The sequence below is a fragment of the Manacus candei genome, unplaced genomic scaffold (assembly GCF_025592945.1).
Source record: "Manacus candei isolate 608988 ecotype Guabito, Panama unplaced genomic scaffold, ASM2559294v1 h1tg000003l, whole genome shotgun sequence".
Classification (NCBI taxonomy): Eukaryota; Metazoa; Chordata; class Aves; order Passeriformes; family Pipridae; genus Manacus; species Manacus candei.
In genome coordinates, this window is record NW_026138051.1 from 18,888,674 (window position 1) to 18,912,712 (window position 24,039).

Here is a 24,039-nt window from a genome sequence, read left to right on the forward strand (position 1 = left end):
ACAAGGTTACTGGGTGGTACACATTAACACTAAAAGAGGCACCTTTGAATAAAAAACAGCATTATATGGAATCACGGAATTTTTAATAGTCATTAACTAATATAATGCATTGCTACTGAAAGAACGTGAAAAATTAAATTTGTGATATCTGTATAATTGAACAGCTTTCTCCATAACCAGTAAACAAAAGCACAATACAGATATATCTGCTCTAGATTCTTCCAGTTTTAATTTGGCTTCTTATCCATGTGTTTAAAAATGGAGGTAGACTCAAGGGATTAGTCTTCAGAGCTAAACTGAAATCTAGTGCACTTGACAGTGGCAGAACTGCATCAGAGCTTGTGTTCAGTCATGTGTTTAGGGAATGCAACACAGCCAGAAAGATTTTCAAAAGATGTCACCATTTGTGGCTGATGCTACATAATAACTTCTCCTTTGCTGGGGATTAAAAAGGATGAATAAGGAGAGAAGCCTTCACAAGGAAAGGATTTTGCAAATCCACATCGAAATGGCCTGTGGCAAGTTACTGCAGACAGAGCACTCTCCTCTGAGCCACTCTCAGACACAGGTGGAGGAGACAAGATGAGGCCCTTGATGACTGAAGGAAGAGTGCAGTCAGTGGGGCTTATTCTTCAACTCACAGTTGGACACTGTAAAGAGTTACCCCGTGTTTGAACCTCTTGAATTGAACTGAAATGCAGCCTGAAGTCTGCTTTGCCCTGAATTCCTCTGTCTTGCTCCAGTTAAGAACTCCTGAATCCAGCAGGAAGATGGGCTCACAGGCTCCTACTCGTGTTTTGGGGAATCAGACCAGTGTTGTGCCACAAGCAACCACCCCCTCTCCTGGTTATGACTTCTCATCCGTGTGAGAGTGTTTGAGAAGCTCATTGCAGTCACAGCTTACATGTTATGTCACATTATCTCTGTGATGTGACCAACTACCCAGTGAATCTTGGTTCTGTCATGCACTTGCATGGCCTGGGGCTTGCTGAATGATGACACTTCTCCAGTTAAAACAAACATAGGACAAAAGTTCAGGACTGTTACAAATCCAACAGTAACGAAGTTCCTGAAGTGGCATAAGTGACACGAGGACCTGGCTCACAGCATGTTATGGACCTACCACAGCCTTTCCAAAATGCAGAGATTCCCTGGCTGCTTGCTGGAGCTGCTTCCTGAGACTCTCTGATACCAACACACGTGTAAGTCCAGTATTGCTGACATGGGAGTAAACTGAATTATTTCCTGAATATTGGATAGGCAGACTAGGTTTATATATGCCTGAAGCTGATTTACCCCCCCCCCCATTTGGAATCATAAAATGCTGTTTGTTCATTTCTCCCCCCTCCCTTTCTTCATTCCCATTTTAAGAGTTATTCTGTGAAAGGAGCAGCTGTTTGGAGTAAAAATTGTTAGGGCTTAGTCTTTATTTTTAATGTTGTTTTTAAGTTTGGAAATTAATTTTGTTAAAGAGCTTCCTTAATCCAGACCTATAAATTTCTTAACTACTCTAAAGGCCTTGGAATGCTGCTTCACCTTAGATGTTTTTTCATTTCATGGATAAGCTTTCCTCTGATCCCAAGCATGGTGAAAGACAGTCCATGGTTATCTGGAAATCTGCAGCCTCCATCTTCAAGGTAATCTTCATTTTATTATGGTTACTATTTTTCTAATATTTTTCAGGTTTTATTCTGTGAGGGAAAGTTGTCCAGCTTTTTAATTTATTTTGCCTGGTCTCTGTATTATCTATTCCTAGTGGTAACAAGGACAAGATGTGCTAATATAGGTTAATCAACACGCTATCTATAGCCTTTTATGTCATCTTTGTACATAAAACACCCTTCTTCCTGCAATTTATTACCTTATGCAGGTGAGAGATGTTTCATTAAGTTTAGGTGAGGTAATATGTTGCTAACAAGGCTTGAAAAGGGAGGGGGTTTTTTGCTTGGGTTGTGTTCCTATTTGACCATATTCTTTAAAAAAAAAAAAAAAAGAAAATCAGATTTGTTCATAAAACACCATCACAGAGAGGATTGAGTGACTGCACCTTCTGCCAGCCCAGTGCTGTTCCCATTTCTGTGGAGGATCGTGACCAGAGCAGGCACACAAAGGGTTAACTAAGCAGAGGACATTGCCAGAATGGAAGAGAATGTGGCAGACGGTGGGAGGAAGTGTCTACAAGGTGTGTGGAGTCAAAGGTCTCGTGACCCAGAACAAGAAAATGACTGAAGAAAAGAAGAAAGGGCGTTGAAAGCTGAGAGGTGTAAAGATGGACATTAGTTGTTAATAGGTAGAAATATGCATACTGTAATTTTATAGGGCCAAGTGTTGCTTGTTGATAGGTTGAAGATGCTTAGCTCACAGACCAGAAACAAAACTAGTTCCTCCATAAGTAGAGGCTTGAAATAAATAATAAATTATTCTCTTGCTGACCAGCGAGGCTGTCCATGTCCCAGTCACTACACATTTTAACTATTAAGTTGTGCTTTTGGCATTGTTTTACTAACCAAGAAGACACCGTGGCTTATGAAAAGACCCCAGAGTTTGCAACAGAAAAGAAATTACAATCTAGACAGGTGGCATGGTCTTGCATGTGAATAAAATCTGCATGGTTGTGATCTTTGTTTATTCCCACTAAGACGGTGACTTCCTCTGTTATTCCTCGTGCTAGAAGTTGAAAGAATCTAGCTAATGATATGCCCTTCATGCTGCAGAGCCTGATGCTACCTCATCTTCTGTCTGCCTGAGGAGTGTGTAAGTGGAGCACACGAGCCCTCTCTCACTGCCATGCACTAAATCCCGACGGTGCACGTGGCCCTGAGCCTCCTGCAGGCTGCAGCGGCTTTCCAACATGTTCTCCCAAGGCAATGACAGAGCAAAGACCTTGGATTACAGCATTCCCTTGCTGCAGCAATGCAGAGATAAGCAGTGAGAATATTGTTCTCAGCCAATGCCTTTTTGATATCCCTGCCCACTGTTGCCACCAAAATACTGCCCATCACAGGGATAAACAAGCCATAAAGGTGGCATTCTGCTTTGCCACCCAAGCACAGCCCTATTCAACAGCCAGGTGAGGGCTGAGAGACTCCTGCCAAACTGCCCTGCAGTTCTGTATAGATTTTTATAGATCCCAGACTTTGTTTCGGAGGAGCTTGTAATTTGTTACGTTCAATTTCCCCACAGAGAGAAGCTTCCCTTGGAAAATGTGTTGCAACTATTGCCCCAGGAAGACTCTCCCAAACATCTGTATCAGTAAATCTAGATAGCTGGGTCAAACTTCTGGGCTGGGGGAGTCATACAGACCAGAGGCAAACGCATGTGTTGTGTGATGTCAGGGAACAGGTGATGCTGTAACTGAGGTTTTTGAGCAAAGGCAGGTGAGTCCAGTAGGCATATTCATGGATGCTGGGTAGGTAATAAAATATGTTTCTTTGATCTGAACTCCTTAATCAACAGGTCTATAGAGAGCCCACAAGTTTACTTGTGTAAGAACACAAAAAGGATTTTTTCACCTACAATAGTTCATCCATCCAGCTGAATCCCATGAACATGTTGCACCTGACTGAAAATACACTGTACAGTTTGCCCAATGCAGGCAAGTGCTAAGATCACTCCTCCAGAGTAAAGATAATTCTCTGGGAAGCATTCCCAACTTCTCCACGTGGCTGTATATTCAATTACAAGCATGACCCATTTGAACATGCTGTAAGGCAGTTCTTGGCCTGACCCCATCAGCACTCCTAGGAACTAATAACAGACTTTAGGCTGACCCAGGAGAAGGAGCCAGTGACTTATTGCCACTGCTGGATGCCTGGTAGCTGCCACTGCAGCCTGCAAGCCTTAACCTTGATGCTACTCCTTAGGTCCATGAGGTGTATCAGCCCAGTTCCCTGTTTTGCCTCACGCCTTGTTCACCTACACTTAAGACTATTTAGAGAACAAGGCAGTGGGGAAGGAGGAAAGAAATTTCCAGTTAAATGCAGTCATTAACTGGAGTGGTTTTTGACTTCTCTATTGTTTAGTTTAATTAGATGGAATTCATTTTGAAGGTAGCGGCCAATGTCAAAGGCATGTTAACTATAGCTGTGAATTATTACTGCATCAATAAAAGTAATGAAAAGCTTGGATGCTAACAGAGCCATTAGGCTTTGGAGCAGTAACAGCTAGTCCTCTGTTTTCAGACACAACCTTTATTCTTTATTGTGCCTTTCAAATATTTCCATACTGAGAACTTGCAGCCCTTTTCTTCTCAACTGCTGCTTTTCTTGAGAAACTGCTGTCAGTCAGTGTACCTCACCAGGTTCAGCCTTCCCTTTTCACTTTGGAGGTCTCATATTAACATGGAAATTACTGTCTTGAGTCATACCAGAGGACACAGCACCTGTAGTGAGTCACACCCACCAGCCTGTTATGCTCTGTGCTACAGTGCTGGGTAGCCAGAGCTCAAGCAGAACAGGCCCTGCCTGTAGACAGCCCTGACACAGATGCCTAGTTTTCAGCAACAACTCCCTGAGTTAGCTGATCTTCATAAAGTAAGGAAGAACAAAAACACTGCAGGTATGTAATGGTTAATGTCACAGAAGGGCTACACTCCTCCACTTTGGGATAACTCTGTACTTCATGTGAGGTTCCAGAAAACGACGGTGCATACACCCAGAATATCTGCTACCAGCACATAAGCAAGACTTTGTTCATTCTCTGTGTGAGTGATATCCCCATATCTATCCTCAGTTTACAGATTAGGAGCCAGTGCTGCAGGGATCAGGAATTTTAGTTGGGAAGTCCCCAGGTCTCTCCTTCACCTCTAAAAGAAACATAAACCTTTTACTGAAGGAGATAGGATAATATTTCCCACAGCTAGTATCCCCAGGTCCCACAGGGCAGGACCTGTTCTGTCTCACCTGCACTTTGCTTGAAGGTGAGACAGATTCCCTTCAGCCAGGGTATGAGGAACACCAGCTGCTTCTAAAACTCTTCCCAATTGCCTGCAGAATCTAGATTTTATATCATGAGATATCTGAGAACTGAACTGAACTGTTTCCTTTGACTTAAACAGTCCCATCAGTGGTAGCACAGGGCTGACAATGAGTTTGCACATCTAGTAAGCACCAGCAAGTCTGTGAAATCAAGGGCTGTTGGTGATAAGAGTTAAACTTTGCAATGGATTCTGACTGCAGGACAGGAACCTGGTGTGAATAGGAAGATTAAGTTAAACCACATTGTATTAAGAGGGTTACTGGATTTGGGCAAGAAAAAAATGGCTTAACTAAACTGCTGTTTTCTGTTTTACAAAAGACTGTCTCTAGGCTATTGATCTATGATATCTTCATGAAGATTAAGGTGGATTTTCACTCATCAGCTCACCCGAAAGAGGATTTTTGAGGTTAAATTTTAAGTTCTCTAACACTATCAAGTGGCATCAACTTTTCACCAACAGGTATCTGATGATTAGCAACTAAGACTGAAAACTTACCTTTTATTCTCTATAATTTACTCTTCACAACCATATTCTTCCAGTATTGGAAGAAACAACCATATTGTTTCAGTAAAGCTCCTTCTTTTGGAATACATACGGATCTGTTGAGGCCTCACTGATTCAGAAGGCCTTTGGCCTATCGAAACAAACTGAATCACAGCCATAAATACTGTGATCCCTTTTCTATTTATTCTTTTTACTGAGGAATTGCACTTGTAGTCCAACCTGTGAGCCAGATTAATTTGGAGCCATCTGCCATGAGCACATTGCTAAGTTCAACAGACACCAGAGAGATGCTCGTACCCTCGTAAACAGTCCATGTCAGCTCTGATGTGAAGAAAACCTTTACCCTGCAAAGGTGCTTATGGCTACACCATGAATGTGCAGCAATTCAGATGACTGATTAGAGCTCCCTAAAGAATGGAAGGAGGGCTCAGCAGTCAGCACAGACCGTGCCTGATGTGCTGGGGAGCGAGGCAAAAAATGAGGCCAGATCTGTGCAAACTCAGAGCTGTGATACACGGTGGAGAACTGGGGCTGCTTCACAGAATTCACAGAAGCAGCTGTAAAGAAAATGCCCCTGAAGACCTCACCTGGAGTCACAGGGAAAATTTGTGCTAATTTCAGCAGCTTTAAAATGTCAGGAAATACAACTATTACTAATGATAAATTGAAAGTGAATCAAATATGTAGGAGAATGTGAATCTCTGGACGTGCATTTCCTGCTCTTTGCTGGAAATCAGATGCCGTTTAAGTGCAGCTTAGGTGCAGAATCCAGCCTGGCTGAAAACATAACCCACTGTATTGATGTTTGTGTAGTAAAAAGAATATCTAAGAGGACTTTTAGAAAAAAAAATGCAACAAAACTCAAAGGCCAAATAGTTTGAGAGACACAAGATTTTATTGGAAAGGCAAATTCATTCAACAGGCTTCATATATACATTCCCTTGCTCCCATGGTAGTACTGAATAAAAAAAAAAAGAAAAAGAAGTAATTTTAAGTTCCCTGTTAATTCCAACCCCATAGGACCCCAGCCAGATATCTGTTTTCCACATGTACCTACAGAATAGCATTAAGGTCTTGTTTTGCCATTGTATGTATTGGACCTGTCCCACGCAGAGGCTACTTGTATTTTAACTTCCAACCCCCAAACACATGAGCCACCTGACTCACTAAGCCTGGGCCAAAGTCAGTACTGCATCTGCACATGCTGAATTTTGCTATTTCTATCTACCACTCTTTCTGGTGGTTATTCAGTGATTTGTTTTCTTATTTAAAAATAACATGCCACTCACCACTGAGTGTGGATTGCCATGCCAAGTACACATATATTACTCCTCTGCTGCTATGCAGTACAACCTCAGCCTCTCAACTGTCCAGAAAATCAAACAATAACTATTGCACCAGATTAGGCTCACTTTTATTTCCTAGGAAATACTACAGATCCCTGTAGGAAGAGCAACACTTGCATACCCTCTAGGTTCCGTGAAAATTAGTTTATTCTGTTGTTCCTCTTAATATTGATGAATATGTTGCTTGATTTCCCAATGTCTATCCTCTATTTGGGGAAAAACAAACTACCCTATGACTTAAGTGACCAGTTAGCAACACAAAGTGACTGGTCAAAGTGAACTATGGTTTAAAAAAAAAGCTTGGAGGATTAACTGGAGTAAATTACGTAACATTTGGAAATAACAAGTGAACTTGTAAAAATCACAGAACTAGAAAAGCTCTTTTGTTACTAAATCTATTTTGAGGAGATAATTGAATTTCCTTTATTTCCCTGAGAACTTGTCTTAGCGTTATGCCATGTCCAGACCACATCCTGCCAAGGCCACAAAAGCTCCCATCTGTGCTGTGGTGGATGGGCAGGGCTGTGGCAGCCTCAGCACCCCAACTTCTGCTCACAGGCACCTTCCACCCACTCAGGACCACACTTGCACACAGACACAAAGAAAAACGTGAGAGTCCACCCCAGAGTCTGGTGTGGTATGTTTGAAGAGTTCCAATAGTTCCAATTTGAAGAAAAGGAGGGGTCATTTAAAGCCTGGGCTTTACTCTTTGCTGGGAGTGAAGCACATCAGCACATTTGCTTCCCATGGTAGCAAAACTAAGGTGTTTGCACCATGACAACTCTCTCATTGACCCCAAAATCACCCATAGCTAACAGTGTCTTTCAGCAGTAAATGTATTAGCCATTATTCTGGCTGTAACTGGTAAAGTCTTCTCCTCATCTTTATCAGGAGACTCAGTGCAGTACACAAAACCGTGGCCATAAGTTGTCCAGAGTGGACAGAATGGATTTGAGAAGAAATTTGAAGTTCTTAAAATAGCCTATGAGTCTTGCTTGGAGATAAACCTGAAAGGAAATACATCTACTGTAGCACATCACTGCTGAGCACACTAATCTATCATGTGCTCTGCAGCAGCCTTTGGAGGGAGGAGGTTCATGTTCCCGGCTCTCACACACTCCACATGTAAACAGAGTAATCTCCTCGTCTCCTGAGACACCCCTCACACTGCAGTGAGGGAGCTGTGTTGTTATAGTTACTGGCTATGACTTACCCCTGCCATTCTCATGGCATTTTCAGTAAATGGTGCTTAAACAGCAGTCTAGCAGAGGTTTGTGGAATAATGATTCATAAAAATTCTCTGAATAACAGATCCAGGCACCTCTGCCATCCAACCTCTTCATTCCTTTCTCCCTGTCCCTCATGTCATCAATGAGACCCTGATTCTCTTACATAAGGAGCACAACAAAGATCACTTCTTATATTTGAAAGGTTTTTTACTTCTGCTCCCTGAAAAGGTCATCACATGGGGAAAAGCAGAACTCTTCCCCTCAGGGGAAGAGACAGGTATGGAGCATCCAGGACATTTCAGCTTGCAGAGACTGTGGCTGGTGAGAGAACCCACAGCTTTGCAGGTCAAAGGGCCATGGTTTTCGACCTCATTTTGGGCATATCTTTTGCAAACTAGATACAGTCACGGTGACCCCACAAGAGGCTGGAATAACACAACCTGTAACACTCCCATCAGGACTGTGGTACGAGGATAAGGCTGTGGGAGTGAGAGAAGACACACAGCCATGAAATGGATTATGCTGAATGATGCTACTCAGCTGCTTTCGAGATGCAAAGACAACAATCACCTGAGCTGATGTGAACAGACTCAAATAGCTCTTCGTGCCTGGCAGTCAGAGAAACCAGACTTTGGGAGAGAGGCAAATAACAGCTCACAAGCAGACAGCAGGAGAATGGAATGAACAGGTTTTTGCAGACACCAGACTCAGATGAATGAACATTTAAGACAGAGTAATTAGAAGATGCTGCTTCTGCACCTTTGCAGCAAAGACAACCAGCCCCTGATGGGAAACGAGCTGTCACATGTGGTCCGAGAAGCTGCTTTCACTCAGGTTTGTTTGGTGAGACTGAACCCTGTGTACATTTAATGAATAGATTATACTAAACCTGATATATAAGAAGTGCTGTGACACCATCTTACAAATTTCTCAGCCAGACAGAAACCCTTCCACCAAGTGTGAATTTTTGTTACTACTCAACAAAATCCCCATGTTTTCTATATGTTTTAGAACATGTAAGTAGCTGATGAGAACAAAGCTGTGCTACTCTGATTTATCAGGTGCTTTTTGTGAAAGTAGTTAGGCATGGGATTCCTAAAGGACTTTATGAGAAAGGGTCCAGCGAAGATAATTAATGAATGCATATTGATACTGCTGTGGAATTAGCATCAGGAACTTGTGTCCCTATACTAGCTTTGTGATTTGACAAGCTAACCAACTTTTTCCCAACTTCACTTAACTAAGCACTTCTCTCTAATGTTATACCACTATACATGAAATAAATGTTAATTACCATCATTGCATGAACGATCAGTGAAACTGCTGAAATGGAAGTCCAGTCCTGCAGCCCCCTACCACCAAACACTTCCTGCAGTCTACAGAAGAGCCTGAAACCCAGCCAGGGAAGTCAATCTTAGTTTGTACATGGAATCTTGCATCAAGCCAGTACTAGTTTAAAATATATCGATGAAATCTGGACTTGTAGCGAACCTTGTAAATAAAGCTGAAACTGGCACTGCATCTCTTTCTCCCCCACACGTGTTCTCCTCCAAGTTGTAAACCCTGCAGCAGATACAATCCTAGCTACAGAAGGAGAGCTGCACGCTGGCACAGAGATAACAAAAAATTAAACAGACCTACCATGAAATGGATCACTGAACTAGAGACACTGGAGCTGAATTTCAGCTGCAATAAATCAACCTTATTTCGTGGACCTTTATCTCTTCCCAGTTAACCCAGCAAGGCTATGAATTTGAGTGAACACAAGTTTTGCTATGCAAGAGATGTCACAGAAATCCACAGGAATCCTATCGCTTGCTTTCCATGATATTTCAGGAGAAACTTGTTGTTAACCTGCAATAATTACTGGCAGTTCCTCATTGCCACTGAAAAAAACTTCTGCTTTCTGTTGAGGTGTAGGATGCTCGAATTGCTAGAAGACTAAGTTAAAAATGGCTCATTCTCCATGTGTGGTCCATATTTTGCTACTTATATTTTGTCGGACTAAAACCCAGTACTATCATTTCAATTTCTAGGTCTGATAGAAGAGATTAGTTTTTAAATCACACATTAGAATCACATTGCTACAGCATGCAGAATGCTGCTTTTCTAAATGTTAAGCTGAGCACTCTTGAATGCTGTCAGGGTTGATCCTTATTGTTTGCTTTGGCTACACAAAATGACTATTGAAAAACTATGTACTAAGGGGCCTATCCATTGAAAATGTTTTCTTCTATGATTGACTGGCATTAATAATTTTCTTCCTTCACACACAGGGGGATGTGTTGCCTACAAAAGGAGACTCGATATATACGGATTACCCAAGTTTTGGATGTTCCTTTCTAAAGCAGTGAATATGCAAAAAAATTGTCAGTGGTCAGTAAGGTACTTAACTTATTCCAATTATTGGCAGGAATATTTACAAACGACAAGAAGAAAACCAGAAAACACGGTTGGGGTAGTGTGATATGTCACACTTGAAGTGACAGGATTTTCACAAAGATCCTTATGTCACTTAGGAATGGCTTTGTAGCTAAGGATCCTTCCTACAAGTCACAGTTGTTCATTGCTCAGCTATACAGCAGCTTAGCTCTTGCTATAACGTTATGTTCTGCCTCAGAATTTCTTCCCTAGAGCTCCCTGGAGAGGGAGACCAAGATGCTATGTCTGCACTACAGCAAAGGACAGAAACCTAGCAGACTTTTGCTTGCTTTTAGTCATTTATAAGCACGTGTGCTTTCAGAATTTACTTATGAAAAGCAATTCCACTTAATATCAGTACAACAGCATGGCAATAGTTCACATTTACGGATTGTAATGTAATTTCAGAAAGCCACAAATTCCTTTAGAAAGTACTCATCTATAAATCAACCTGTAAACCAGTATGTCCACAAACACTGTAGGGCTGGAAAGAACACTGAGTGAAACAGAAAATGCTGAGTGTTTAAGTCACACAGAAAATGTTTGTTCAGACTGGAAAATACGCATCCAAACCGGACTGCCCACGTCTGCTCTGGGCACTTAAAGCAACGGACCTGCACCAAGGACTGTGCTTTACGAGTGCTGCACTGCACCTCTGTGCAGTACCACTCTCCTAACACAGGATAACAGCTCAAAACTGAACAGGAACACCAAACTAACCTGTTTTTCCCCGCTTGGCTTCCTGTAGTTCAGCAGCAGCTCCACAGCTCCCACCACCTCCTTGCGTATCGCGTAGAGCAGCGCGTCGCCCACGTACACGCTGTGGCTCAGCAGCAGCTCCATGATCTCCAGGTTTTCATTCTCTATGGCTATTAAAAGGGCACTGCGACCGAGAGGATCCATACAGTTGATGTTGATGTTGTAGTAGATCTCTGCCTCTTGCAGGGCATGTTTCACGCTGGCGTAGTCCCCCTTCTCCACAGCACTGAGGTAGGCTTTCTCCTCCGCCGACAGCTCTGCCTCTGCCCGCACGATCTGTAGCGGGATCCGGTCTCTGTATGGTGAGTAATTTACCTTTTTGTAGTATAGCTGGGCCATTGTTCATAGTGACTGGGCAACCTGTGCGGGAGAAGAACCGCATATAAGTGACAAAACAGACACAGAGGGGACAAACTTCCAAAGGTCCATCACAGTAAAAGCTTCTGATCCCTTTTTAAGACGTTTTATTCTCAACATGGTGACCACAACACCCCCTGAGCAACCCCACATTAAAGGGCTTTCTGAAAGCATAAAGGTGACACCACTGCTCAGGAGAGGAATGTGGAATGACAGACGCTCACTGTATTTTTTAATCTCACTTAAACACTATGCCATTGATTTCTTTTATCTGGTCGGAAGCACGATCTTGTTTATGGATAACCTATCACATGTGCAAATAGGTGGATTTCTCATCTTTGCTTTATTTCCCACTCAATATTTTTTTCAGTTCCTCCTTTTTCACTGATGGTGCAGGTCCTCAGCATCTCTGAACTGTCAGTGATAGAAGATGCTGGTTTACGCCCTCCTATTTACAGTAATAGATTCATTTTGAATATTTTTGCTGCTTCTTCTCTGCTTCCATCTCTTAAAATAGGTCTTTATTTTTCCTTAATGTTTACTCTTTGACTAGGTCGCAGTTTTATTTTTAAAGCTTGAATGTTTTTAAACATATTTTCTCACTCTCCTCATTTATAAATAGGACCTAAAGACAGGCTGATGTAGAAAGCCCCCACCCTTGCTCTCCAAAGGCTGTGATGTTGTTTTTAGGTCTAGGAAAACAAGAAGTAAATTGTGCCCTGGAACAAGTGCAGCAAACTGAATGAATTATGGTTCCTTAAGAGCCTAACAGGTGACTGGAGTAATAGGAAACATGGGCTCGACAGGTATTCACAGGTAAGGAAAAAAGGAACTGGGCTTGTCTACCTCTGTTGGGCACTGATAAACGACACCAAGTCAGGACCAGGGGACACCAGCAGCTATAACTAATTGGACTGCTTGTTCTATCTCCTTGCACAAAGCTCAGTGGCTTCCTGCAGCAAATTAGCCAGAGTTTTGTTCCATTTGAGTGCCCTACCCAGGGAAAAAGGGAGGTTCCTGTGGTTCTGATGGGGAATTGGGAGCGCAAGGCCATGGGTTCTCGTTTCCATCCCCTCCTGCCGTAGGGAAGTCGTGTTCCACAGAGCACATACATTTGCATTTTGCCTTCAGCTCCAGAGTAATGGGCCTGGTAGGGTGGGAGTGGGTGGATCTGAGCTCCAGCCCAGCTGACACTGCAAAACAGTGGGTGGCTGTAGCACACAGCAAAGCTGCATCTGCGAACTTCCTGGGGAGCCAGAGATCTGTAACAGCCAGTTTGGCATCTCAGAAAATGTGCTCACTCAGTATCCCAGTTTCCTACAAGTGCAAGAAAAGTTTGTTTGTTACATATCCAGAGTTACTCCCATATTGCTCACACATAGGGAATCATAGAATCCAACGTTTCAATCTCAAGACACACACAAAGGCATTTGAGGCAGAAGGACTATAATCTGAATAGAAACTATAAATATATTGGCTTATTTTCTATGGAAACATTATGCCACTAAAGCTTTTAGAACTAAGGAACAATCGCAGTGACTCAGAAGCTTCAAGTTTCAATAACCAACGACTCTGATTTTCCAAAGGATCGAGGATCACAGGTCACTTTCAAATTTTGTTTTTGAAAATGTTATTTATGAGGGGTCCGGCTAATTCCCACTGAGATATTAACAGGACACAAAAGGATGAAGCACAGGCCTGCTAACAACTAATGACCAAAGAGATCTTTGGGAAAGTCAGGATAAACCCAAAGGGGAAGGGAAATTTTGTCCAAGTGTGACAATCTGGCTGATGGGAGCAGGGAACACCAATCAGCAGGACTGGTCACAGGGGACAGCAGTCACTGGGTAGAAGTCTCCAGGGGGAATATGTTGGCTCCAAAAAAGCTGAGGGATTCTGGTAATAAGTGCAGCTACTAAAGTGGAATTTTTCACTGCTCTTCAGTTTAATTGAACACTTTGTAGATGGTGAGTAACATTTGCAATGAGTTATAACAAATGTCACCTTATGAAACATCATGTCAGAACTGAATCCCTTTCCTTTCCAACAGTTTTGTAGAAAGAAAAGAAAGCTTCAGATATCTTAACTCCCCAGTGGAATCTCATCTCCCAGTACAACCCCAGTCCAAGAAAGCATTTTGTAAATACTTCAAGCACATAAGAAGCTGCAATGAAACTAAACAGGAAAGACTGATGATTGATTTTCCTGAATGATTTTCCTGAATTCTTCACATGCCAACACTGCATAGCCTAACAAACACGTGCTGCTGACTGGGTTTGTAAATGAGAGCATGCAGTATCAAAAAAACCCCAAAACCCAAAACACCCTGCCTGGATTACATGGAAGATTTCAGCAAAACCTTTTGCTGTTGAGCTGCCCCTCAGCCAGAGATCCAGCACAATTACAGATGAATCTTCCAAACCTGATGTCGTTCTCCTTCGGGATTGTCTATGAGAGCATGAGTCAAACCTGTGGATGGAATGAACAAGCACAAGGATCCCTGCTCTAGCTGTTGCTTCTCAATATCACCAGTCTCCCAGAGGTAGCATCTCTTGGTGAAGCAGACAATGTTGGTAGACCCTAGACCACTTGTTTGTCCCAGACTGGTCATGTGTCTGGCTTAACAGTTAAAAAATGACAAAAATATTGAAGAAATCCAGGGAAGAGAAGGGGTAGGCAATACATAGGTGCTGCCCAGAGAGAAGCAGCAATGATGTTCTTAAAAGGTAGCAAAAATAGAAACCTTAAAATTTTGGAATCTGTGCAGACAGCCTGAAAATGTATGTTTTCCATATGAATTATCTTCACAGAGAGGCATTTTCTGCTACTTGAGTTAATATTTGGGGCAAAGAAAGTATTTCCAGTCTATGCCTGATTGGAGACACCTCAGACAATATTCAATGACTGGCTAATGCAATGGTGATACCTGCAGCACAAACAGGTATAGAGAAACAAGAGAACTATAATAAACATAATAAACTACAAAAGATACAGGAAGAGGACTTCACGCTCAATTTGGACTCTATTACCACTCTCCAACTGGGATGTCCTTCTCCCTGAACTATAAATCTAAATCTCCAAGCCATTTCAGCCTGACACCACTTCTGTGTTGCCTGACACAGAAATCAGAGTTTTAGCCCCTAAAAAGCAGCCATACCTGTCAGAAACAGCTTGTCTGGCTTGGAAAAGGAAGGTTTTTGGCCACATTACTTTATCTAATAACTTAAAATGTTTTTTCTATCACTGCAAAAATTTCTCTGCATCTTTCACCACTCACTGCAGACCTATCTATCCCCTACACCAACAGGGCTTTCACTCTGAAGAGTCACAGCTGCCACAGGCAGGTTTGTTGGAATCTCCTGCTGCCCGCTTTTGGACTGGACTTGTGGGATGGAGATGTTACAACCACAAGGGAATGGCATTACTTAAGTCAAGGGTTGGAAACAATGGCTTTGGCTGAAAATAAAGAAGTGGCTTTATACCTGCCACCATCTGTATGACATCTGCAGTCAGCACTCTCCAAGATACTGCACTGTCCTCAGCACCCCTGCGAGTCTCCCACTCTCTAGCACAACTCAGTACCAAATGATCAGCTCATCACACTCATGTATCATGCCCAGCTGAACCAGTGATCGCTTCAACACCAAGGGGGAAAGGGAAAAAATGACCTTTCTTTTCTCATTCTCTTGTTAGAGAGAGAGCATGATGAAAATTGCAGAATCTGGAGAGTTATGTGGTGACACAGGCAAAGGCCAGGGGGGCAGCCTGAGCAATGGGCAAGCAGCAGTGAGGAGGGGGCAAGGAAAAAGAAGAGCAGGGGAGAAGCAGTGAGTAGCAGCCATTAGTTAGAGAGATGGTTAATGAAGACAGGCAGGCAAAGGTCACTCAACAGCACTGCCTTCTGCCACTAAAAATTCCATGAGTTGTCACTACAAATTTTTTTAGGATCTGCTAGCAGCTGAGCCACTCCACCTTACATGCACAACGTGCTCCCACGTGCCACTGTCTCATGGCAATCAGAAGGACCTGTATTAAAAGGGATAACTGTAAAGGAATGAGCCAGTGCCAGTTTATATCCATGTATCTCTAGGCTCATTATAAAATAGGACCTTCCTGGATTTTATTTGCTTTTATCATCATCTGACTTTTCATGCTGCTGACTCAGAGGTGGAAAAGTACCATTGCTCCTGATGGCTGAGTTCCCTCTATAATGAGATCAGCAGAGACTCGTACTGGTATAGAATTTAGCTATCAGAACTCACTGCTCTGAGCTGGTGTGAGCATCTGACAACCTGAGGAACTAATCAAACACGGATCTTGAACACAAGATCAATAGAAAAGAGTTACCTTTCCCACTTGATGGGACTCTGTACGAGCAGCCAACTCACATCACACATTAGAGCAGACAGCAAACCCCCCCATCTGCCAAGCTGCACAGAGTGGCTGGTTGCTCCCTCCCACTGGAGATTCACTCTGACACATGTTGGCAAAACTCTTTGTGTGGCTTTAAATGTCACTACATCTTCTCTGTTGGATCTGCAGAAGGGTTTATGTGCTGTAAAACCCACCTGCACTTTCTAGTTGTATCAACTCAATAAAAGAACTGATCCTTTGCAACACATCTTGCTTAACTGCTTCCTTCCTTCCTTCTTTCTGTGGCTATTTCTCCCTTTTTGTATTTCAGACACAGTATTTTCCTCATTTTACAATTCTAATCTGGACTCCAGGTCTGGAAATCATGGCCCATAACTGTGAAAATGGCCTCTTTCATCGTGTTCACACACTGTGTGCTCAGTACTGTTGATCTTTTTAAGAAAAGGTTATAAACCTGAGTTATGAAATGGTCCAGAAGGGCCATTTAGGTAAATAATATTACATGTAGCTAATGGACCAATTGAATTTGGGATTGGATCCTTCTTTTAAGTGCTCTAGATCTTATTTACTAATAATGCCTGGCTAAGCACAGTATGAGGAAATAAAACCGACTTTGTAACCTTTTGCAATTCCTTTTCTTCTCCAAAGATACCCTCTTGTTCCAGAAAATTGATTTTTCTGGTTCGGTGGGAACCAGATTCCAACCCTAAGTCTCATTGCTTCTCATGATGTCTCTGCATCACACCACCAGAAGCAGAAATTTTTTCTGATGCTTTTAAATGCAAAAAGAAACCATGACTGAATAAACACACAACCTCCGAAGTATTTGAAAATCATAAAATTGTAATGACCTTCTAGTGCCTATGGCTGTGCAAATTCCATTTAGCAAAGGCCTGATGATCTCAGGAAGTTCATATTCAGCTTATAAGTTATATAAGATATATCACTCCCTGAAATAAGTGCTTTCCAAAGCTTGTAGGGCTGTAGTACAACACAAAAAATGAGAAACCAACAGCTAATAAAATCAGGGATGAGTAATCCAGTTTCACTGCCCAAGATGAGCAAAAGGGAGAGACTAATAGCATATGTGGTACAAATGCAAGGCTGCAGTCATTCATGATTCACATTGGAGGATATGTCCTTAAAATATGCAGAGAAAAATTTGCACTCCTCATCACCTCAGGCATAGGTAAGAATCCATATAGGCCTTGTGGTGTGGCACATAACCCTCTAATCCAAGCAGTGTTTGCAAAAGAAGACAACCTCGAACTTCAGATTATAAAATTCACAGAAGCCGAAAGAAAATTCTTTGCCAGTAACTCAAAATGTCACAATTTGACTCAAGTCCCAGCTCTGCAATTCTTAACTTCCCGAGGAGGGTGACAATAATCAAAGATATATATGTCTGATTTGGAAAGGCCAGCTCTTTGGTACGCGTCTCTTCCGCTGCATAATCAATTGATGAGTCAGGACCAACCACACGTGGGATACATATATGTGTGTATATATATGCTTATATATACATATATATATGCTCCTTGCTGAAAGCTTCAGCTTTGTTTCATCTTGCAAAGCAGTGAGGCTCCTTCTGGCCAAAGATGAGCAAGCTCCCTTTGCAATAGGGTATCCTCCTCTACATCTCCTCCACCAGCCAGAGCATAATTCATGGACAGAGAGTTTGGGATACCGACAGCTAGACCAGACCAGATGCCTCAAATGCTTAGGACTCCCACAAGCCTCCTCTTCCCACAACAGAGCTTCCCAAATGTCCAGGGATAGGCTCTCATGTTATTTAGATCCACATCAGGGACAGATTCCAGACGGACACTTCCCCAGTGCTGCCCTACAGGCACGTTTCACACTGCACTGATGGGGTGTTAACGATGCTGAAATGTCAGCCAGACTCCTCAGCCACGCTGGGCTGGACACGGGGAGAGCAGCTCTGTAATAAAAACCAGGCTCAAAGCAGACACCCTGCCCTGCAGCGCAGTCAGAGGAGTTATCAGTGCACCCAAGGGAAAGAACCAAAGGTGCAGGACATGCCTGTGACCAAACTGTTGAAGCAACAGTGCATCCTGCATCTCCCTAGACTTCACTTTCAGTCAAGGCCCAGGATTAAGCCCTTTTTGGCAGCAGAGTGCCAGTGTGTGGAGGGCAGCTTGTTCTCACAGGTTCCAGAGGGGCTGTGCCATCAGGAGCTGCAAGGTGGTCCAGGGCAGAGGGGAGGGATGCAGACAGATCCCCACAGAGGGGTGTCTGGCTGCATCCCTCCCGCCAGCTCCTCCAGCAGGGCCATGGTGCTTTGGGATGCACAGCTCTGCAGGTCAGTCCTGCATGGGAAGGGGTGCCAGAGTCCCCTTTCCCCTCCCTGAAGGCCTGTTCCCTGGTGGGTGAGGATACACTGCAAGCAGAGTGGAGCTGAGCCACTGGACTCAGACACAACCAGCACTTCTCCTCTGGTAATTTTTGGCTGGGACAGCCTAGTGCAGGGGACTGACTGGTCTTGGCTCTATTTCAGGTTAGGCCAGAAATGCAACTCAGGAGGGCAGGGCCTTGGTGAGCCTCATCCCCTCTACTCAGGTATCCTGGTCTGTTGTCCTGTTTAACCCCAGCCAGTAACTCAGCCCCACACAGCTCCCACGCACTCACTCACTCCTGGTGGGAACAGGGGCATATCCTTCATACCCTATTAAATGAGTTGACTTCCACTTCCACTGTTTCTTTCAGGGATGACTGACATGTCTCTGGTTTAGCCACAGTGTCTGTTGGTGTGTTTTCCCTCTCTTCTCCTTGAGGGTGATGTATAATACTGAGAAGTGTTTGGTAGGTACTGGACAGGGCCCAGCACAGTGAGTTTTGCCTCTTTGAAATATCCACAGCAATTTTTCACTTGTTCAAACACTTAATCACTTCATCAGGATCCTGCATTTGTTCAGGAGCAAAGTTCCAGACCATTGGTGAAGACTCTTTGGTGCTGCTATAAGGCAAATGCTGATGCTTTATGAAAGCACTGGAGTAGCAGCACTGCCCTTCTCCTGCCTGAAAAATGCCAGGCTAGTTCCAATCTGCAGAGGCAGCAGAGCTCAGGCCGTGTGAGGCAGGAGCCTTGATCTCACAGCACCCTGATGCTGACACACAGACAACCTGTAGCAAGTTGTAAATGAGACAAGGGCATGGATTCAAATTACTGAGATGCAATGTAGCTTGTAAGGCAGTTCAGGGCCAACTGTGGAGGGCTCTGGCTCAAAGAAGGGAATGTAGGGCTGGAAAAACCATTTGGATGAGAGGCACCAATCCACTGGCACTTCTGAGAAGCCAAAAAAGGGACAGTTTGGACTATCCCTCCACTTAGAGTACATTCCAAACCTCTCTACAAGATCAAAGTATGTAAGTCACAAAACAGATTTAAATCTCACTTTGAAAGCCACTGCAGCCTTGCCTCATGATGTTTGTCCTGTGTAACACTCAGAAATCAGTGAGTAATCACATTGTTTTGGATGTAAGGGTTAGAAAGACCATCTTCTTCTTTAGCTGATGTTTCCTCTAGGAACAGCGCTGGGATGGGCAGTTGTAGCTTCTGGAAGCAGATGATGCACTCTAGGCTAGAGCAGTGTGGATCTGATCCATTCCTAGGATGGCCAAAATTACAAGAGATCCTTTCTGTTCCCTGTCCTGCCAGGACTGAGAGAGGCTGAGAACTGAGTCTGCAAGCAGTGCTCTGCACTAAGCACCTGGATTTTGGGATGGATTGAGAGATACTGTGATTTAAGAGGTTGTGTGGCTTCACACAGACACATGTTAGTTGGTACCGCTCGCTTTCATTTTCAGCACTGCCTAGGACAGGAGATGCACTAAATTCAGTGCTTCTACCAAGATCTGAATCATGAAAGTGGGGAAAAACAACACTTTTGGTCTCTCAATATTCTCACCTGACAATAATAATACACAGGACATCCACTCCTTGTCATTGTGTCTCACACACAGCCCAAACAGCCATGCAGAACATGGGCCAAGAGTCATCCTTGGGATCAGGGCATGCAACATCCGTGTCTATCTCCAGCTCTGCCAGAGGGCTCTTTGCAGGGTGTAGGTATCTCAGATTTGATTTCATCTGTCCTGAAAGCAAGACACAGCTTCCAGCATGTCTTAACGGGAAGGATAACAGCAAAAACCTCTGGTGTTGAGCCAATTGCAAAGCTCCTATTTGTGAGACAAAAGGAGGGGGGGGTATTGACCCATCCCTGGAATACTTCAGCATTCCTTCAACAAAAATCAGTCTCAGCTACTAAAACTGTTGAAGTTATTAAAATGGTGATGGAATGGCTGCAGCATGTAGTAGCTTTTAGCTACTATTACAGTGAAGTATATACACTGCAATTGTCCCACTTCTTTCCACACAGCCATCATGCAGCTGACAATAAATAAAAATGTACCATTGTGAGGAGCTTAAAAAAAAACCAAACAACCTCGGAATATATTCACAGTACGTATCTTTGCAAATGCAGGCAGAACAGAAAGCTCATTTTGTCTGTCTGACGTCATTGCTCTGTCCCCTACTTTTTTGAGATGGGCTATCTATTTATTTTCCACCATCTAATAACAAAAAAGAGATGTCAACTGAACTGAGAAATACTGTCAAGCATGCCATCCTGTTGTCTTATCTGCTAATGCAGCACTAATGTAGCATGGCATCATTATCATCTCCGGGCTCTGTGTCCACTGCTTCCGTGCCTGTGCTTGTAATCTCTGGCTGCTGTAGCTGTTGAAGCAGAGATGAAAACATGCAAGACCATGAATTCTGTTTCCCTGAGTTAAATTCCAAACCATGGTAAATATGGAGGAATTAAAAACCAAATTTGTTGCATATGCAGAATACTGGGGACAGGAAGACAAGGAACCTGTGCCCCATAGGCAGGGAGCACACCACATGCATTTTGCAGTCATTTTCATAAATGGGACCAAAAGGAGAGTACCAGCTGCTCTACTCCCATGGGGGTGCTGGTGCCTGGCAGTGACACTTGTATGCCTGCACTCCACGGAAAGGGAACAAGGTTTCAGACTTCTCTCCTTTCTAAAACCTTCACAGGAGAAGGAAAGGTTTTTTTAGAGGCTTCCAGGTAGAGGAAGAAAAATCTGAAAAATCCAAATATTTGAAGTAGCTAGAGCAGATAGCTGATCTGAATACAGCACAGCTTCTTGTGGGGAGATTATCCTCTCCTTCACCACCTCCAACCTGGCATGGGGGGACTGTCCTTCTTGCATCAGCTCCAGCTGATGTAGGACACAGTCCCCTCTCTATGCAGCTTCCCCACGAGGTTGAACCCTGTCTAGTTCCAGCACACCACCAGCAAATCCTGTAGTCTGAGCCACCTGGATGGTTGTAGAGCTGAGAAGGAGAAACATGTCTGTAAGCAAAAGGTTTCGCCGCACGTATTTTACAATGATGGAGACGAAGCATTACAGATTGCAGTGGCAGGGCAATCACAGTTTGTCTCAGTCATGGTTTTGCATAAGTCAGCCCTGGTCCTACCATTCTTCACTGCTATCTCTGCAGAGATGGTCCCTCGACAAAACAACTGCCTTGGCTGTGCAGTATAGCAAGATATTTTATGGAGAGGTGGAAATGCCATACAGTAAAAAGAAATCTTCATAGGAAGAATGTGGGAGGGAGCTTCTCCTGACAATGATAATAAACAGAATAGTCTGCAGATAAAATAAAAAAGCAAAAGCAAATCTTAATTCATTAAGATAGCTCAGGAAAGAGCCTAGAACTGCAGACTGGACAGTTTTTGAAGGCCTGCAGAAGGGCTGCAGGCAATAAAAACACATTCATTTAAAGTGGAAAAATGTTGTTCTCAAGAGTGTTAAGCAGGCAAATCCAAAAGACATCAAAAAATGCTGCACAGACATAAAGCAACCTGGAAGAAGAGTAACACTGTTATATTGCTTGTAAGTGAAGAAACGCAGAGAATCAGATATTTGCTTCTATTAATGCCCTAAAAAGGTTCCTGAATAATATCTCCAGCATAAAACTTGCCTGTTCAACCTCCAGATCATTCCTATAAAATCAGAGATTTAGGTCAGAGATTTGTAGGAGTGATTTGCAGGAGCAACCATGTTATTTCTTAATTGTTGCATACTTGCTTTGTGCCCTTTGGCTCCCAACAACACCCAGCTCTTACGTGGCTGTTGAGCCACAGATCTAAAAGTACTTTTAAAAGGATGAACAGCACTCATCCTCTTGTCGTGTGGACTGGAAATACGCAGCAAACTGAAGTTACTGGTTTCATCCTTTTGTGACAGCAAGTGACAACCAGCCAGAACCACCCAGAAATACAGATACACATATATATTATATACATATAGCTTATCAGGTGTAACAGAGCTTTGGTGCCTGTTGAGGCACCTCAATGCCAGAGTGGTCTGGAGTCAGAGTGCTCCAGGGAAGTTGTGTCACTGAGCCCCTTTGCAGGGATGGGAAATGCTCTTCCCCTGCCCTCCTCCTGCCTCCTGTAAAAAGAGAGCCAAGCAGGAGTTTTGCCCACACCTGCCCCTCACATCCAGGCAGCCACAGTGGTTAAGAGCAGTACTGTGGTCTCTCTTCCCTGGGCTCACGTCTGACGTTTGCAGACATCCTTCTGCCCCATAATCTGACAGTGGAAGCCTTCTGGTGCCCTTTTCCAAACTCACAGCAGTGACCCCCCTCTCCTGGGACCCATGCCCTGATGGAGGGCAGCAGTTCTGTCCCACGAAAGGTTGTACAAGAAGTGATGATAAAAACTAGAAATGTCCTACCTTACTAGGGAAAACCTTATTTTAAATATCCCACAGAGCTACTCTGTCACATACTGAAAAACCTGCAGGACATAATCTTGGAAATCAGTTCTTGGTCTTTCTAAGGGGAACACCTTAGATGGGCATAGGATGTTTTTTTTTCCTCCCCGAGCTCTTGTCTACAGTATACCTTAATGTTGCTGCTTTTTTCTTTATTTACATTCTTCCATCAAAATACTATTCTAAAATTTTGTCCCATTTTCTTTGGGTTTTAATTTTGCAGTTTGCTTCCCTGTTCAGTTAAGTGTTCATTCAAGACACCTCAGACATCCAAGGTGAGGCTCATCAATTTTTCTTCAGAGGAATTTTATTTTGTATGCTCTGGGTTTTAGGCTCAGCTACAGTATAACTGCAGGGGGTCCATGTTTAAATTGAGCTCTATTCCTCTGGCTACAGGAGTAGACCTATGCAAAGGAAATGCACAAATGCATAAATAAGGCTTGGCACAATTTCACTGCTCTACTTAATGCCGAAATTTTCAAGCTCTGTTTTCCCAAACCTCTTGCTTCCAAATTCCTGCACCTGTTAATTTGTTAATTCTGTTTTCAGTGAGTTTAGACTTATGTATTCCTAATTATGCTAATGAATAATAAACTACTTAAACTATTAATGTTTTTCAAACCTTAAAAAGAAAACAGTTAACAAATACCTTGCCCCTGGGTCTGTCTTCGCTGTTGGACCCACAGACCAGTACAGGGCATTACTTTTTCTCTACTAGATTCTCTTGAGAGGACCTTGTGTCTTCCCTTTCTCTTGAGAGGACATTGTGTCTTCCCTTTCTCTCTCCTCCCTCTCCCTCTCAGGTTTCTTCTGACACAGCCTCACTTTCTCCTTTTCAATCTGATCTCTGTTGAGAAGAAGATCTTGCAGGTTAATGAAAATCACCCCCAAGGTGGTAATTATCACAGCTGTCTCTACCAGTTTTCTTTTCCTCTCTTGACATTCATTTCCTCTCCCCTCCAAGGCTCTGTAAAGGCTCCTTGCTGCTGCTCCCTTCCAGCTAGCCCTCACAACTGGTGTCTGGAACCTGCTGAAAGTTCCTGGGGTGCCACAGACCTCTGTCCCCCTCCTGTCCTTTGTGCATCTCTCAGGATTCTGTCAGTTGTAATTCTGGCAAAGGGATGAGCCATGAGACAATGTGTGGTCCCTACAAGGCAGTAGCTGTGGCCTCTCCTTTCCATGCACCCACAGTTTTACCAACTGCTCTTCTGCTCTCCCTGAACATCACTTGGTTTGT

At 43.3% G+C, this 24,039-nt stretch overlaps 1 protein-coding gene across 3 annotated transcripts in view; it reads right to left on the bottom strand.

The window, feature by feature from the left end:
- TRPC5 (transient receptor potential cation channel subfamily C member 5) overlaps positions 1-24,039 on the bottom strand; it is a 101,384-nt gene that overhangs the window by 60,086 nt on the left and 17,259 nt on the right. For 2 of the 3 annotated variants that reach the window (XM_051790515.1, XM_051790511.1), the window contains exon 2: positions 11,199-11,597. In XM_051790515.1, the coding sequence (XP_051646475.1) occupies positions 11,199-11,576 (378 nt within the window). In that variant the 5' untranslated portion in view covers positions 11,577-11,597. Of the gene's footprint in view, positions 1-664; positions 779-11,198; positions 11,598-24,039 lie in introns of those variants that run through there. The other variant, XM_051790525.1, reaches the window with a different exon arrangement.